This window comes from Ammospiza caudacuta, chromosome 3 (genome assembly GCF_027887145.1).
Source record: "Ammospiza caudacuta isolate bAmmCau1 chromosome 3, bAmmCau1.pri, whole genome shotgun sequence".
Taxonomy (NCBI): Eukaryota; Metazoa; Chordata; class Aves; order Passeriformes; family Passerellidae; genus Ammospiza; species Ammospiza caudacuta.
This window is the reverse complement of record NC_080595.1, coordinates 98,483,804-98,499,984: the sequence shown is the minus strand read 5'-3', so window position 1 is coordinate 98,499,984 and position 16,181 is coordinate 98,483,804. Positions and strand designations below refer to the sequence as shown.

The following is a 16,181-nucleotide window of genomic DNA, read 5'->3' as shown; positions in this document are numbered from 1 at the left end:
TGGTAGAAACCAAAGCATTTTGCCTACTAATTGCCAGCAATTACATTTGAGCTACTGCACTAATTGTAACCTGAAGCATGAAATTTAAAAGACACACAATCTGAAGGCTTAAAAGAGGTGATAGATTGGTTGCATTCTCCTTGCAAAATCAGACATTTTACTTTTAAGATGTGGACTGTTAAAAAAGGTTAAATTTTTGCTACATTAAGTGACTGTAATTTTATGTTTGCTCACTTCAGCCACTGTCTGACTTCAGTGCCTTCAGCAGCACTTAGTCTACAGAAACTCTAAGTTCAGATACTGAATAGCGTATACCCCTCTCCTCAGGGAGAAACTCGTTCATTGTATTTTCCTGTAAAGCTTAGGTACAACTGCACTAGCCATGTAGAAATGGATAATTCTAGAAATTAGGGGAAAAAAAGGTAACTTTTTCCCTAAAGCATTGTTGCCTCTAAGAAAGTAGTCAACTTCTACTGGATTTAATAAAAATGGTTGCTGATGGCAAAAAAATAAGGGGCCAGTGTTCATAATTTTCTGGTGTTCACACTCCAAAACTTGGTTGTGGAGAGAGCTACAGGACTTAACTAGAAATAAGCTACAGTAGACAGAAAGGTGTCCTTGACTTTTCTGGCTCAACAGTTATTTTTTCCTGCATTGCAGATAAATGGATCTGTGAATGTAACCTGCAACAAGCTGATGTTGCAAAACTTGAATGCGGAGCAGTCGTGGCACCACGGTGGCAGCGATTACACGGAGCCGATCGAAATGATCGCGGTGGTGACCGAGTCGCTCACAGGTGTGTGAGTGGGAGCTCTCTGACAGAAATCCACAGTGCCTTGCTGCTCTGAGCAACAGCTTGGAGCTCTGGAAAAGTATCATGCACTGATCTCAGCTCAAACCATCCACATTCAAATATATTGTCTGAATGTTGCTTGCCTAGAAATTTAATAGTTTAACCAGCTGTTAACTCAGTAGAATAGAGTTCTGTGCTCAATGATTTATTAAATAACCAAGAAACACGTTCTGATAGGAGCTTGAAGTCAGTGACTGATCATTTTTGATGAGAAGAGCAGGCATAAAGAATCGCTAGCATTAGCCTGAATTTTACAAACTTAACTTTAATCATAAACTTAGCTGACATTGTGTGTTTGTAAGCCACATTAGTAGAAAGAGTTTCCTGGTCCTAGCTTGTCCACAGTCTAGCCAAATCAGGTGGACTGATTTGCAAACTGAGGGTTTTTTGTGAGTTCATGTTCCACTGCACCTTGCACATTAGAAAAAATAAAATAAATCACGTGTACAAAATGTATGCCTGTCCCAGAAACTAGGTTTCATTACAGACTTTCTGTAGAAACCCCAGCAAGGTGAAGCTGACTGATTTGGGATTTAATAAGTTTCTTCCTTGTATCATTCTGGCATAGTCTGTGTGAGTGGAGCCCTGTGTGATATATCTTATATTGCATTGTGGCAGGCAGTACCAGTGTATATGCCAGCTTTGTACTGATGCTGAGCTAGAAGGATGAAGAATGATAGGAGTTCAAATGGTGAAAAATATGATAGAATTATTTCAGAGTCATGGGCAGTAAATTGTATTGCTTCTAAAGTAAAATATGTGTTAAATGCATGTTGTCTAAACACATACAATTATTCAACAGGAATCTCCCAAAATTCAAGTACCATCATATTTCCAAAGCAAAGTGACTATTTTATTGAATTTCTGGACTACACTAGAGTTATAAAGCCTTCTCTGAACTTCATAGCTACTGTAAGTTCTTTTGTTTGATTATCATCTGTGGATAAACAAATGTGACTTCTCCTCTATGCTTAGATAGCAAAGATTGCCTTGGATTTTTAAGTGTAATTTACAGATTTATTTTCAAATTCTCTCTTTTTTTACAATACATATCAACAAATACTAAAATTGGAGGCATTTGCTCTAGAAAAGGGTAAGTGGCAGGGAATGCTGTAATCTTGGCAGAATATATTTGTGTATAGTTTATCAGCATTCTTGTGGAAGAGAAATCTTCCCTAGCTGATTTTTTGACTGTGCTTTGAAACAACAGATTAATTATTAAGTTTCAAACCTCTTTATAGTATAGATTTGTATATCTAAGTAACTATATATATATATATCTATACATACACACAAATATATACTTTATATAGTGAATTTGTATATTTAAACAGCTTTTATTTAATTCAGTTAAAACTCATCAAATCACATTGCTTTCAAGTGAAAGTGTTGCTTCTGCCTTCTGTCCTGTCCTTTTCATGCCAGCTGCAGTCCACTCCTAGAAATATTTTACATTCTTCATTCTGTCCCTCATCTGCACTCAGTATTTCCGCATTTTGCAGAGGTTGCATATTGTATCACTGCATTTTGCTTGAAAAGGGGGGCGAATTTTACAATTCTTGAGCCTTTACTATATAGAAATGTGACTAAATAGCAGTGATTTAGGCTGAATATTCTCTTCCAGAGTGGATTGGCTCAAGACGTAGCTTTATGCTAGCCTGATCATTTGGGCTTTTTGTTTTTGTGCTTTTCATTTTCTTTGCCAGCATCTCAGTTTGAATCCACCTGTTTTTTAGTCCTCTTCCAAAGATGAACTAAGTGAGAGAGAGCTGAAGCATCTGGCAATTCTTGCAGCTGGCAGACAGGAAGGTTTCAGTTGTGCTGCCAAAGGAGTGTGAATGAACAGCTGCTGCTGTTACTAAAAAGTGAATATCTTACATAAAGAGCATATATTCAGAGAGAGAACAGGGAAATAGGGGCTGAGGAGGAGTGGTAATGCAGTGACATCTATGGGCTGAAAAAGAAAAAGTTCAGTGAAAAAGAACTTAGTTCAGTGCTTTTAAATATAAAAGTTGATTTTTATGTCATGTATAATGCAGAATGAGAATGATTTTACTGGATGAAAATCTGCTTGAATGTGGGAATGAAGGTTTTAAGTTGTAGTGCTGATTGATGTATGATGGAGCGAAGATGTTGCACACTGTCAATTTTGGGCCTCGTTTCAGTCTTCAGCTCATTTGATGAATTTATAAAAACATCCAACTCAGCACCATTTCTGTTCATGTGACTCATTTTCCCACATTATGTAAATGTTAGGTTGCCCTTCCTTGTGGTGGTGAAGTGCAAGTGATAAAATTAAGTATTCAGACTGTAGGTAGGATATGTATCATTTACTTGAGACACAAACATTTTCAACTAGAAGAGTAATTGGGAGAGCAGAAATGCAAAATGTCTCCTTTTAGTTCCATCTACTTTGCTTTTACTCTTTTTTTATTCCCTGGAGTTATGAATAATTTTGTTATTGCCTGACTTACCTACTTGCAGTGCTTACTAGGGAACAGAAATAAAGCTATTGATGTGTGAGAAACCTGAGGATGCATTTTTTTTAATGTGATGTGAGTGCAAATATATTGTTATATACTATGTGTTGTGCACTTTAGCTTTACCCTGTTTGATGTGTTTGATAAGTGTGTTGTTTCTTTTTGTTTAGCTAAAGGTGTCACGTTCTGATAGCAACCAGCTGACAGCTGAAGAGAGGCAGAATCTTGTAACAATCACTGCACAAGAGTCAGACCTGCTTTTCCATCACTCTTCACTTTCTCACCTGGAAAATGAGGCAACAGATGAGAGAAATCTGACAGTCCATGTCCTGAACTACACAGTTCCAGAAAATGGAGTAATTGATGTTGAGTTTCCAATCCTGTCTGCTACAAAAACTCTGAGAGTTCAGGTACTGCTTTGTAGCATGTTGCTTTGGAGTGTTGACACACTAAATTGCCTGGGCTGGGATCAGTGATGTGCTGTCCTGCTATCTGCGACAGCTGACATAACCTATTGTTATTTTTATTACTTCATGTTACAGCTGGAAAGAAAGTGAAAGATCCTCTCAGATGGGATTTAATAATTGCACTATGATATCAAAGGAAAAAACCTCAGATACCCAAAGCATAAAGTGGACTTTTGCTAAGGCTGCCATGCTCTTGTAAACTGTACCACAAAAATGAACACCACAGATTTTGCTGTTTTGTTAAGAGGGTTTTTTTGCACTGTCTTGCAGGCAGAGTTCCTCAGCAGTAAGACTGACATAGGTGTTTATGATGTGTTCAGCTCCCCCAGTCAGACTTATCTGCAGGTTAAAACAAAGAGCCAGGATATAAAGGTACAGTCTGAGAGAAAACTTGCCACAATTAAAGCCTAGTTACTTATGGTTTTTCCATACTCATCCATATGAACTGTGTGCTTTTCCTAGGCTGGGAAGCCTTTTGAGCTGAGCGTTGCCAGCAACAAGCCAGTGACAGAGTATCACTATCTGGTAAGTTACAGGCTTTACATATGGGGACAGTCCAAGGTGACCTTTACCAGCTTGAGAAATACTCCAGTGAGTGGAATGTGATTAAACATTTGAGATTTGGCATTTTTCAATTGTGCTTTGTGGAAGAGAAGGCCCAAAACCTTCCTTTCCACCAGAGGGTCCTTTCTGAAAGGGAACTCTATTATTCTACCTGGGAGAAATGCCCCTGGCACTGTAAGGAAGCCTTCTCTCACCTGGCTGTTGGGTTATCTCTGACAGCAGATGTGAGACAAGGCACTACTGTGAGAGCAATAGTTTCTGACTGTGCAGAGCATCTGCAATGGGAGGAGGGACAAGGACATCCCAGGGCAGCCCAGGCTGTGGCTTTGTCAGCAGGTCCTGCAGGTGCAGGTGGAAGCAGGGGCCTGGTGGATCCTGTGTGCAGATTCAGGAGTGTCAGGCAGAGCCTGTGGGTGCAGGGGGAAAAGAGCTGCCTGCTGAGGAAACAGGTGGACAGAGGGGCATTTTAAGGAAGCACTTTAATATAAATGAGTCTTGAGGAGTGGGCTTAATTGCTCAGCTGCTGTACTGTATCTTGAAGGATCAGGAAGATTTATTATATATGCTATTGTAAATTTCCCATCCTGTCTTTAACACATGGCTGTCATTTTCACAGTCTGCATCTTAGTGCCCATGGTAGCTAGGATTCTTTTTCTTTCATAGACTTTAACAGTAAACTGAATTAGGAAAACCATAAAAAATTTGGGCATTCATATTTATTTTCTAAACTAGAAACACTCTCTAGAATCTTTGAAATAAATCAGGTCCATACAACCAAAGGCAGGGAACTGCCCTTCATCTCTCTGTCTTCATTAGTAAGTGTATGATCCAGTAGGAACAAATTTAGAGTGAAAAAATTGAAAACTAGGTATTAGGGGTAGCTTCAGACTAGCTCTAATCTGATCTGTTAAAATGAATGTCTACTTTTAACTGGAGCACATGACTAGACCCCAGTTCACACTCTCCATGAGGCAAACCAGGTGTTCTAAGTAGTTCTGGAGGTTTGGTTTTAAAACTTTGTGCCTGATCCAAACTAAAATGCTCTTACAGATATCCCACATGAGTCAACCCTATTACTGTTGTATATTTATGCTCTCATGCCATATATGTGCGCTTGGTGTAGTTCTTTACTTGTCCATAGTGATACAGGAATTAAAACATGAGGAAAAAATCTATTATTTAAATATTACAACAGATACCATGCCTATTTTCACAGAACTGGTCTACAAGTTAGTGGAAAAAATAATGAATCACAGCTATGTGTCTCTTCTTTAGCAGCTACTTGTAGAACCAATTGCTGATGACACTGAGGATACCAATAGTTTTGAGTGTTTGATTTTTTTCTCTTTCAGGTATTATCTAAGGAACAAATTATGGCTTTTGGCACAAAATCCACAAAAACTTTCACTTTAACAGCAGAAAATTCCTGGGCTCCTTTGATATCTATACTTGTATTCTACATAGATGAGCTTGGAGTGGTAGTAAATGATGCTCTCACTGTCCCCATCCAGCCTGCTTTGGATGACAAGGTAATTGTGTTGAACTTGAGTCTGAGACCATGGTTTTGTCTGGGTGTTGTGTGGTAGCTTAAAAAAAATTATTTTAGATCATAGGATTGTAAATGCAGAAAATTTTCATTGAGGACCTAACCTGAAGTTTGTGCAAATCTTTAGAAAGACTTTTGATTATACCAGTGCAATTAGGGTCCAGTTTTTGCATATTTGAGAGTCCTTTCTACTGGTGGTGTGTTTTCCACATAAACAAATGCCCAGCATCTCCTTGTGTCTTTGGTGGTTTGGTCAATTGCTGAGCCAAGGGTTACTTTGGTCAATACAATGACAAGGTATCATATGTGCTATAAGGGTGGAATTCTAAAAGTTTATAAAGACCTTGTTCTAGCCAGGCAGTTGTCACATTGTGACCAATGTTTGTTTCTGTTTCATGTGACTATCCACACTTTAATTCCAAAAAGTTTGAAGAAGTGTGGGGCATTTCAATTTCGTCACTGAATTGATTTTTCCAGCTTGCTTACCAGGACGAGATTTGGTCCTTTGTGCAAATTAAAGCTTCCCTATAACGTTTTATAGGTGAGACCATCCAAAGGCTGGATGGATTCAAATTCTTTCTCTGCTCTGGAGACTTTAACACTTATAACCAGAAATTGGTAGGGAGCCTGTTCGTCCTGCCGCATGAAAAATGTCTCAGTGTGCCTCATAAGTTATCCAAGTTACCAAAAGTCCTAGAAAAAGGACTCTCAGAGGTCCCAGTGTCCCAAAGGTTCTAGGAAAAACAAATCCAGAGTCTTAATTATAGCCAAATAATCTAAAAAAACTACTTCATTGGAGTTGTTAACAGCTGTAAATATCACTGTAGAATTTAAATCAGTGCTGTGTTTCACTTTTTTTCTAGATTAAAATCTCTTGGAGCAGAGATAAGGCCAAGCCATCTGAGAAAGTCTCCCTTAAAATCAGTACAACAGAGCCAGGATCAGTAATTGGAATCTCAGTTGTTGATAAAAGTGCAAAGCTTCTGGGAGAAAGCAGTGACATAACAGAAGAATCTGTAAGTATATGGGAAAAAGAGGTTGTCATTATTGTGTGTATGAAAGATGTATGTTTGTGGAAATGTTACAGATTATATGTTGAACTAGTAATGTTCTTTGAGCATGGTTTTTAGCCAGTAATTATGCAATTTTTTTTTACTTTTGCAAGTCACATGAGTGGCGGAGACTGTAAAGCTTAAGAGGTAATAGGCACAGCATTTCCAGTTCCAGTCAATACCTCATTGTTCTTCAGTTGATAAATTGTTAAATAGTTTCTTCTTTCAGAATAGACAACGTCAGAAAAAACCCCCTAATGATTTGTTCTTTGTGCTGTTTAAAATTAATAATATAAAATAAAGATTTTTTTTTTCTTGGGAGGGCAGAATACATTATTCATGTATAAATTACCTTTGCTTGCAGAAGATCAACTGCATTTACAGTTTGAAAGAGCTTACAATATATATCATTCCTAAGGTGCTCAAATGACATGGCCTAAATGCCATAAAATATCAATGGGCTGTAGGCTTTATTCCAGGCTTATATACAGTCTTGGTCACTCTTCCATTAATCATAAACCCGCTACAACTAACCCCCTTCATCCTGTCACAGATTATTTTCTCTTTGGCATGAGAGTTAAGCAACACACAACTTGTGGTGCAGCTGTATGAATTAGCAACAGTGAAAGTTCTTAAAATGTGAGCTGGCATTCAGTCTGTGGATGATTTTTGTTGTTTTTTTTTTTTTTTCTTAGATCCTCCATGAGCTCAATTTATACAGCACAGTGCAATATTTCCCCCTGGTCAGAGGTTCTTTTGGTGTATTTCAGGTACTGTTTGTTTTTCATAATGCTAGGCTGTTGGTTTTTTTACTGCTTAGTGATTTGAACGTCACTTGCTAGAAAAAAGTGAAATTTCTAACTTTTGCAGCTATAGACAATGTAATGTTTTCATGGCTTATATGAGTTTCAAGTTGTGAATCTTGTCAATATGTGATACTCTGAATGTCAAGGAATGTATCTATTCCTCCTTCTTTATTTTTTATTTATACCTCCATAAATACAGGTTGCTTTATGCTTGATCTAGTCTTCACTTTGAAAGGTTTTCAGTCATTAAGACAATATTCAGATTCGTATAATCTCAGTTTTTTCGGTTTCTGTGTATTATTTGCTTTAGTTTTATGCTTTATGACTTTATTTACTTAAAAAGAAAGAATAGAAAAAGAAAATAGATAAGCACTGTTGATGTCCTGAATGTCCTGTACTGAGATATATTGTATAAATTTTATCCAGAAATGCAGCCTTTGGGTATCAACTGATGCAGTTCTTGAGGAGGATAAGGAACATTTTCTTTGTAAGTAATACAACAAATGAAGCCAAATCTGATTTACTGAGTGGGGAAGACGTAATGGGATAGGGCCCCCATTATGTCTTCTTAGTGTGCTGCATACAGGTTGCATCCAGCCTCGAAAATCATTAGCATTTCAAAGGTTCAAGTCATACAAAATTCATGTAATCAGCATTTCAGAAATTTTCCTTTTTTACTGCAGTGACATTACCCCTAAAAGCCTGAAGATGGGTGGAGTTTTCATTTGCAGCTCCAGTTGATATATATTGCAATGGTTTGTCATGTGTAGCCAGATTACACCAGTTTCATTCAACTCCACAGAGGCCATATAGAAATTTGTGTGAAACTTTTTTTATTCTTAAAATAAAAAATTCCCAAAGTAGTCTTATATGTAACAAAGCTATAGATTAGACTCCAAACAACATATTAATTTAACTTTTCTTATCTGTATTTATTTGAACTTTCTAATGTGGATATTTGGAGTAGGACAGCATTTTTTATTTTGCAGATGGTGGAATGATACCTATAGAAGATGGTTTTGGTGATGATATGCCCATATCTAAAAATGGACCTCCTGATTTCAGCAATCTCTATGTGAGGACACATTTTCCAGAGACTTGGCTTTGGATTGACACTAAAACGAGGTAAAAGTTAGAAGTAAAAGGAAAACAATTTGCACTTGCCTTTTTTTTTTTTTTGTAGATTTCAGTAGAATTCTGCACCAGTGCTGAAGAACACTGCTTAAAATGTAGATTTATATTCTGCTACCACCTAGAGGCCACAAGTGAGATTGGAGATAGAAAAAATGAGGAATTGTACAACTGCGCAAGAGAGGATTATGAGGCCTGACTGCAGGCCTAGGAGTTCCAATAGAAGTTAGATAAAAATCCTGAAGACAAAAGGAATAAACTCTTACATTTACAGATGGGGAGATAATGGATAGGGAGACCTAGCCTTTTTCTCTACAGTATATAAAAAGATGGTGATTAGCCCAGAAAGGGAAATCTCTTGCTGTCTGCACCTAATTCAGTGAATAGATCAAACTGTCAAGTGATGGTGAAATCTGACCTGCATTGTGAAGAACAAATCTTGTATTCTTTTACAGCTGAGAAGTTCAGCAAGCAACCATCACCTGGATTGTTTTAAAGGACCTGTAAAAGTGGATTACATGTAATGTGATCCAGTGTAATTACCTTCAATTAATGTAATTTAAAATAATTTAAATTTTTAAAATAATTTTTATCCCATCACATTATTTTTAAATGGTTAGAAAAGGAAAAATGGATAATGAGCAGCTTTTCTTTCCAGGAATTTGGACTTAATTTTTCATGCATTTTAAACATATATGTCCACTTAATGATGTCTATAAATGGATGGTTTTGAAAGTCTGCTCTCCCCTTCTGCCATCAGATCTGGCCCAGAAACCACAGTGGATGCCCTTGTACCTGACACCATCACGTCCTGGGTAGCCAGTGCTTTTGTGGTCTCTGAGAGCGGCGGGCTCGGAGTGACGACTGCTCCACTGGAGGTACCATCTCTCTAGAGAGCTCTCCTCTAGGGCTGCTTACACTGCAGGCTCCTGCTGGACTCTCTCATTTAGTTCTAACAGCAGCATCTCCCTGTACCAATGAGGAGATCGAGAGTCCGTGAGTGTTCAATCTGTAGAGAAAACATCACTGAAAAGATATGTGAAATTGTATCTGCCTTCCCTTCCTGCTCTTCTAAGACTCCACACAGATATTTGGATGCCTGTTTCTGTTGGAGAGGTTTTTTTGTCAGAGTACTTCCAGGATTGTGCCCATTTCAGAATTTTTGTATGTAGGAGAGTGGAATGACTCTTTGGGAGCACTGTTCCATGTTTTCTTGGCTCTGCCCAGAGGGCAGTCTGTGAGTTGGTAATGGAAGCAGTGAGGTGTGCACAGACTGCCTGGGATGTGAGAGGCATTTCTCTGCTGCTCTGCTAACCCTTATGGCTAATGCTTGTCCCAGGAGGGAGAGCAGGAGGGGTGATTTAAAGCTAAATTTATCTGTCAAAAGCAGTCCTAGAGTAAACACCGGTACAACCTGCTCTGGGTAAACTTGCAGGGGACTTGGATGAGTTGTCATCCAGAGGTCCCTCCCAACACAACCATTCCGTGATAGGCGCCAAGTTTTGGGTGACTTAGCTTGAGGAGCAGAGTGGACACTGAGAGCTGGCATGGGATACCTAGCTCTCAGTGTCCACAAAGGAATTTGTTGCTCCCAAATTCCTGTGTCCTGAGGCTCTTTTCTTGCTTCCAAGTGTTTGAGGAGTTTAGCAATTTAAGCTAAATTCAGCAGCTCTCAGGTTAGATCTCTAACCTGAGGTTCCCAGTGAACAACTGCAGTTGTCCTAGGATCACTCTGTATTCAAGGAAACCACTACTTTGAGAGTTGTTTGGCCTGTTTAAAATAGGAATTAATTCTTGAAGTCTCATTTAGCTTGTATTTTACATACACAGAATAATCTGTCCATTCATCATGTGAAGATCCTAGAGAAACTATGTTCCTATCAGAGACAACTCCACTTCCATACCTGAGTTTAGAAAGGTTGAGAATGTGGTAGTGGGCTGTAGATTTCCATCCTGGTTCCTGGACTAGTGTAAGCGTAGCCTGAAGGCAGCCAACTTATCCATTCAAGTTCTCATGCCCTCAAATTCTTGGGGAGGGGCAATTTTTGAGATCCAAGTGGAGATCTAGGTTCAGATTTCACAGTTGGCTGCTATACCAGACACAGAGCTTGTGCTTTGAACATCCTGATCTGAACTCCACTACAGAATGTGGAGCCCAATCTGGATTTTGTGGCTAAGGCTCCTTTGAGACTGGAATATTGATTCTTGTTTCTTTCACTTGGCTTGGCAGAGATGGGACAGAAAGAGGAATAGTTTTCTGATTAAAACTGTAAGGAAATACACACTTGGCCTCTCATCCTCAAATGTGAGAAGCTCCAAGTAGAACAGATGTTGAGATAATAATTTAGCTATAATCACCCCCATGCACTGTTCAGTACATCACTATTGTTGGGACATTTAGGTTGTTCTTAGAGCTCCATATGGCTGAAACATGTTAATCAGTACCATACAGAGAAGCAAGTAAAAACAAGCCATGAAAAATGTAGTGGGGGAAATAAATGGCATCTGCGTGCTTTATGTCATGTACTGCTTTGCATCATGGTTTTATTTTGACTTCTCCTACACAGAGTGTCAGTAATGTTATTCAGTTGTATTTTTGTAATATATTGGCATATTCCTGAGTGTAAAACTTCAGTTTTAAGGAAAAGTAAAACAATAAAGACAAAGAAAATAGATATGTAGGGAAAACTTTTACTGTGAACTAACCAAAAAGTCTCCATCAGAACTTCTCTAATATTTAATATCTAAAGAAGTTCATGATGCTGAGAGCTTTAGCAAATAACTTTTTTTTTTTTTTTTTTTTTTTTTTTTTTTTTTTTGAGAAAGCATTGGAATATTTGCTAGCTAGAAAAAAAAAAAAAAACTGAGGAATTTTTGATTCTGAAACTCAAAACACTTGGAAGATGTTTTTAAATGCAAACTGAATTAAAGTACTTTTTAGTTGACATTTTGATAATAAAGGATAGCATGTCTCAGCCATTCTTATTGTGTCAATGTTCAGTGAAATTTTGATCCCATTCAGCTTGATGAGACCTTACCATTGACTTTTTAGAGGCAAGACTTCTTCCAAAATTCTCTGTTCATAGAAAAAATAAACTATTTGCTGGTATACTTCTGCAGTTTATATTTTAATTACTGTAGTATGTATTTTTAGAAGTATAATTACAAAACTTTTGCTAAGATTAATCTTACTAAATAACAAAACCAACATTGTAAACATTGTGTTGTTTAGTTACAAAATTTGGGTGAGGCTGTTATTTAGTTACTAGTGCATTGACACGAAGGTAAGTCAACTGACATTGATCCATTACTTTTGTACTCAAAGCAATTCAGTTACTTTAATGAGAGCTCAGGAGAGATCGCAGCTTCCAAATTTGCCAGATGATACTCTCATAGTCCTAATTCAGTTGCCTCTGTTGGGACTGCCCTGTCAAAGCTGTTGGCAGCTCTTATCTGAGTGGTGCCTCTAAAGGTGCTAATGTCCAGAAGCATCTTCTCCTTCTGTTTCAGCCCTGCAGTGATATGTTTTGTCAGCTGTAGAGTACAACTAAACTCTGTCATTGAATTTAAAAGTGATTGGAAGACACGTTGTATAGTAATTTTCTGTCTAGTCTCTGGTTGTAAGGGTTCATGACTGATTTTGTTTTGCAGCTAGAAGTTTTTCAGCCTTTTTTCATTTTCCTGAACCTTCCATATTCTGTCATCAGAGGAGAGCAGTTCATTTTGGAAGTTAACATCTTTAATTATTTGAAAGAAGAAGCTGAGGTAACATAACAATCTCTTTATCTTTGGATGTTACTAGATATTGCAGGGTTTTCCATCACTGGTGGAGACCATGTCTTTCTTTGTGAGGACTAGTGTATTTTCTTCAGTGGGCAGACCTATTTCTCTATACACAAAAAGGGTGGCAGCTTGTGAAAGCACCTTTTCAAAATTAACCCTTTGTGTTGCAAATTTTACTGTATTTTCAGGTTACTGTGATCCTGGATATGAATGATGCTTTTGAAATTATTCTAACATCCAATGAAATAAATGCTACAACAAATCAACAATCTGTATCTGTACCAAGTGAAGATGGGAAAACTGTTCAATTCCCAATAAAGCCAAAACAACTGGGAGAGATTCCCATCAAAGTGACAGCAATATCATCTGCTGCTTCTGATGCTGTTATCCAGAAAGTTATAGTCAAGGTAAACAGTCTGCTGCATGCCTTGTTCCTGAAGTAAATTGTTCCCCAAAACAGGCTACATAGTAGGGCAAAAAGGCAAACCAATGTACTTGTCTGCCTCGTTCTGTTTGGGGTTTGGGGTCAGGTGACTTTAAGTAGAAAACACTTCTTATAAAATAGTTTTTTAAAAGTGCTTTAAAATTCTTTAGAACCCCTTCCAGGAATGAGCTCATAGATCTGGTCTGCTACAGATAGTTTATCCAATGCTTCTTGAAAGCAAGGTGAAAGCTGTTTGTGTATCACTGAACTCCTGGTGCTGCAGCTAATTTAACAACCTGTGCAGAGTGGACCTGGTGACTGTTTTGGATAAGTGCAATTGGTTTTGCCATACATGTGGCTTTCATTCAGATTATTTATTAATTATTATTAATCTATTTTGGATTAAAATTTCTGTATTTTGCTACAGATAGAATTTTAGCCTCCAGACTTTCTGATAAACCAGACACTGATAAGACTTGCCTAGCTTTGGATATCTAAGTCTGATTCATGTTAGGCTCCATTTCAGTGGTGGACATTTGTGTATCTCCTCCTGCAATAAAAGCTTAAGATATAGAACCAAAGAATGGCTGAGGTTGGAAGGGAGTAGCATGACCTTCCTCTCCAGGGCAGGATCAACTACAGAAGGACACTCAGAATCCCTGTCTTTATCTTTATAGGCTGAAGGATTGGAACAGACATATTCTCAGACAGTCCTTTTGGATTTGACTGGGAATAAACGACAAGCAGTGTCAAAAACTTTGGAATTCACTTTTCCTTCTGATGTTGTAAGTGACAGTGAGAGAGTGCAGGTCACTGCTGTTGGTAAGAATTAACTTTGTTTCTATCATTAGGGAAGGCATTAATTTTTATTTAACTGCAATATAAGTAGTTTGAATCATTAAGTCACAGTAATTTACCATCATGCATTAGGCTAAACATAGTAAGACCTTATGGATTGATTGTTTTATTCCTTTAATTTGTTTAATTTATGACAATATGACATTTGTAAGTTATTTTCAGAGTTAGAGAGTTGGATTTTGGTCAGAAACGTCCTGCAAAGTTTTCTAGTATCCTGTTATAATTACTCTGTCTGCAGAATGGTAACTATAACCTGACTAACTGTTGTTTACTGTGACACCTAGGCTTTGATAACTATAGGTGAGAGAAGAAATAAATGAAGTTTACATTTTGCCGGATTAAATAGATTTTGGTTATGTAGGGTTTTGTTTGTTTGGTTTGGGTTTTTTTCTTTTTCATTTTTAAATGGCAACTCTTTGAAATTACTCTTTAATTGGAAAGGTCTGTAAAGAGCTGCATCAGTGGGCATAAAGTGGATTAGTGGATGAAGTATCTTTTCTGCCTGCTTAGAAGTGTTTAGTAGAAACATTCCTAATATATCATATTTTCTCCCAGTTTAGATTATACCACCCTTTATATATGAGGTATGCTTTTATTTGCAATAAGCTTTAATTTATTTTGGTTGAATTTTATCTTTCAGGTGATCTACTGGGGCCTTCTATCAATGGTTTGTCATCATTGATTAAGATGCCTTATGGCTGTGGTGAACAGAATATGATCAATTTTGCTCCCAATGTTTATATTTTGCAATACTTGACTAAAACCAGGCAGCTGAGAGACGATATTAAATCAAAAGCGATAACATTTATGAGAAAAGGTTTGTATGCATAAACTAAAGATGTTAGATTTTTAAGAGCTCTTCCTAGTAAAAAGATTTCAGTGACTCTGCCTCTGGTGTTTGAAATATTGCTCAGTTTTTGTCATGATAACGGGAAGAGAAACCCATTTTTTCTTTTTCTTCCTCTTTATTCTGGGTTGATAGAACTAGACAGCAAGTTATTTTGTTTACAAGGGCAAGTTTTCTCAGAAAAAAATTGTTGGTTTTGTACAATTGCTTTTTTTCATCTGAGAAATGCATTTTAGAGGGTAATTCACAGGGATATCCTAGATAGTTATTACTTCTCGTTTGATAAAACCACATGTGAGCCAACATTTCTGATCTCTGCCTGAGGCACAGCAATTTCAAATGAGTCAGTGAGCAGAGTGAACCGTGTTCATCCCACATCTTCAGTGACATATCCTGACCTGACATGTCCTTGTAGAGCTCAAGGAGTGGCATTTGATCTCATGGCTGGCTTTTTTGCCCACACAAATTTTAGGCTTGGTCAGAAGTGAACTCTGTGCTAGAAATCAAAAGCTGGAAAATTTTAGTTGGAAATTGTTATGTATTTGAATCGGGAGATACTCCAGAACATCACAAAGTTTGGAGCCCACAGTTGCACTCTGGCTTTTGGATCAGACAGTGTCTGACTGTGGTGTCCCACACTTGCCATGAGTCAGTGTCATGCTGAGCCTGCTCCTCAGAGAGCAGTGACACCAGCCCCATGTGAGTCTCACCCCTACTAAGGCATCGCGATGACATTTTCAATTCTTGTTTACTCTCTCTAAGTCTTTTTTGTTTGATTTTTTTAAGTTGTTGACATTTCCTTGGAAAAGGCACAGCCCAAAATAAATTTTCCTTTCATCAGGATTCCAATTTTCTGTCAAAGTAGTTAAATTTTTTTTTTTTTTTTTAAACCCATCCTACTGCATGGTTTAGTTGAAAAGTACAGTGGAGAGGAAGAGATGTGTTATGTAAACAGTGACTCTGAAGTTTGTAAGCAATCTGTCACTCTTTTAAGACTGACCTTTGGTACCATAGTTTTCTGCAGTTTTCCAATAGTGGATTTATTTAAGTTATTTCAAAGCAAATGAAAATTACAGGTTTAATGTCACTTACATACAGATTGTTTTGTGTTCTTAACTTTGTTCTGATGCTCTGAAATGAGGTATGTGTTTTTAACACCGTAGGTGCCAGAATATTGTGTGCTGAAATATTTGTAACCTTAACATAGAAAAGAACCACGACCTAAAAATATTCTGCATTTTTTTGCTTAATTTTAATAATTGTTTTCTGTTGTTGCACTGATTATTTTCTCAAGTGTTATCTTTAAGTTGAAATTAACTAGCCTAAGATGCAATTTTTATAGGCTCAGTTTTTGAAAGGATTGTTATGAA

The 16,181-nt window shown here is 37.5% G+C and overlaps 1 protein-coding gene across 1 annotated transcript in view; it reads left to right on the top strand.

Annotated features, from left to right (window-relative positions):
• CD109 (CD109 molecule) overlaps window positions 1–16,181 on the top strand; it is a 71,016-nt gene that overhangs the window by 28,667 nt on the left and 26,168 nt on the right. Inside the window, exons 9-23 of the mRNA XM_058802130.1 lie at window positions 661–796; window positions 1,656–1,765; window positions 3,504–3,743; window positions 4,071–4,172; window positions 4,263–4,325; window positions 5,717–5,893; window positions 6,774–6,926; window positions 7,658–7,732; window positions 8,195–8,255; window positions 8,758–8,893; window positions 9,660–9,777; window positions 12,551–12,664; window positions 12,871–13,089; window positions 13,784–13,928; window positions 14,605–14,781. Coding sequence (XP_058658113.1) covers window positions 661–796; window positions 1,656–1,765; window positions 3,504–3,743; window positions 4,071–4,172; window positions 4,263–4,325; window positions 5,717–5,893; window positions 6,774–6,926; window positions 7,658–7,732; window positions 8,195–8,255; window positions 8,758–8,893; window positions 9,660–9,777; window positions 12,551–12,664; window positions 12,871–13,089; window positions 13,784–13,928; window positions 14,605–14,781 — 2,026 coding nt within the window. The remainder of the gene's footprint in view (window positions 1–660; window positions 797–1,655; window positions 1,766–3,503; window positions 3,744–4,070; window positions 4,173–4,262; window positions 4,326–5,716; window positions 5,894–6,773; window positions 6,927–7,657; window positions 7,733–8,194; window positions 8,256–8,757; window positions 8,894–9,659; window positions 9,778–12,550; window positions 12,665–12,870; window positions 13,090–13,783; window positions 13,929–14,604; window positions 14,782–16,181) is intronic.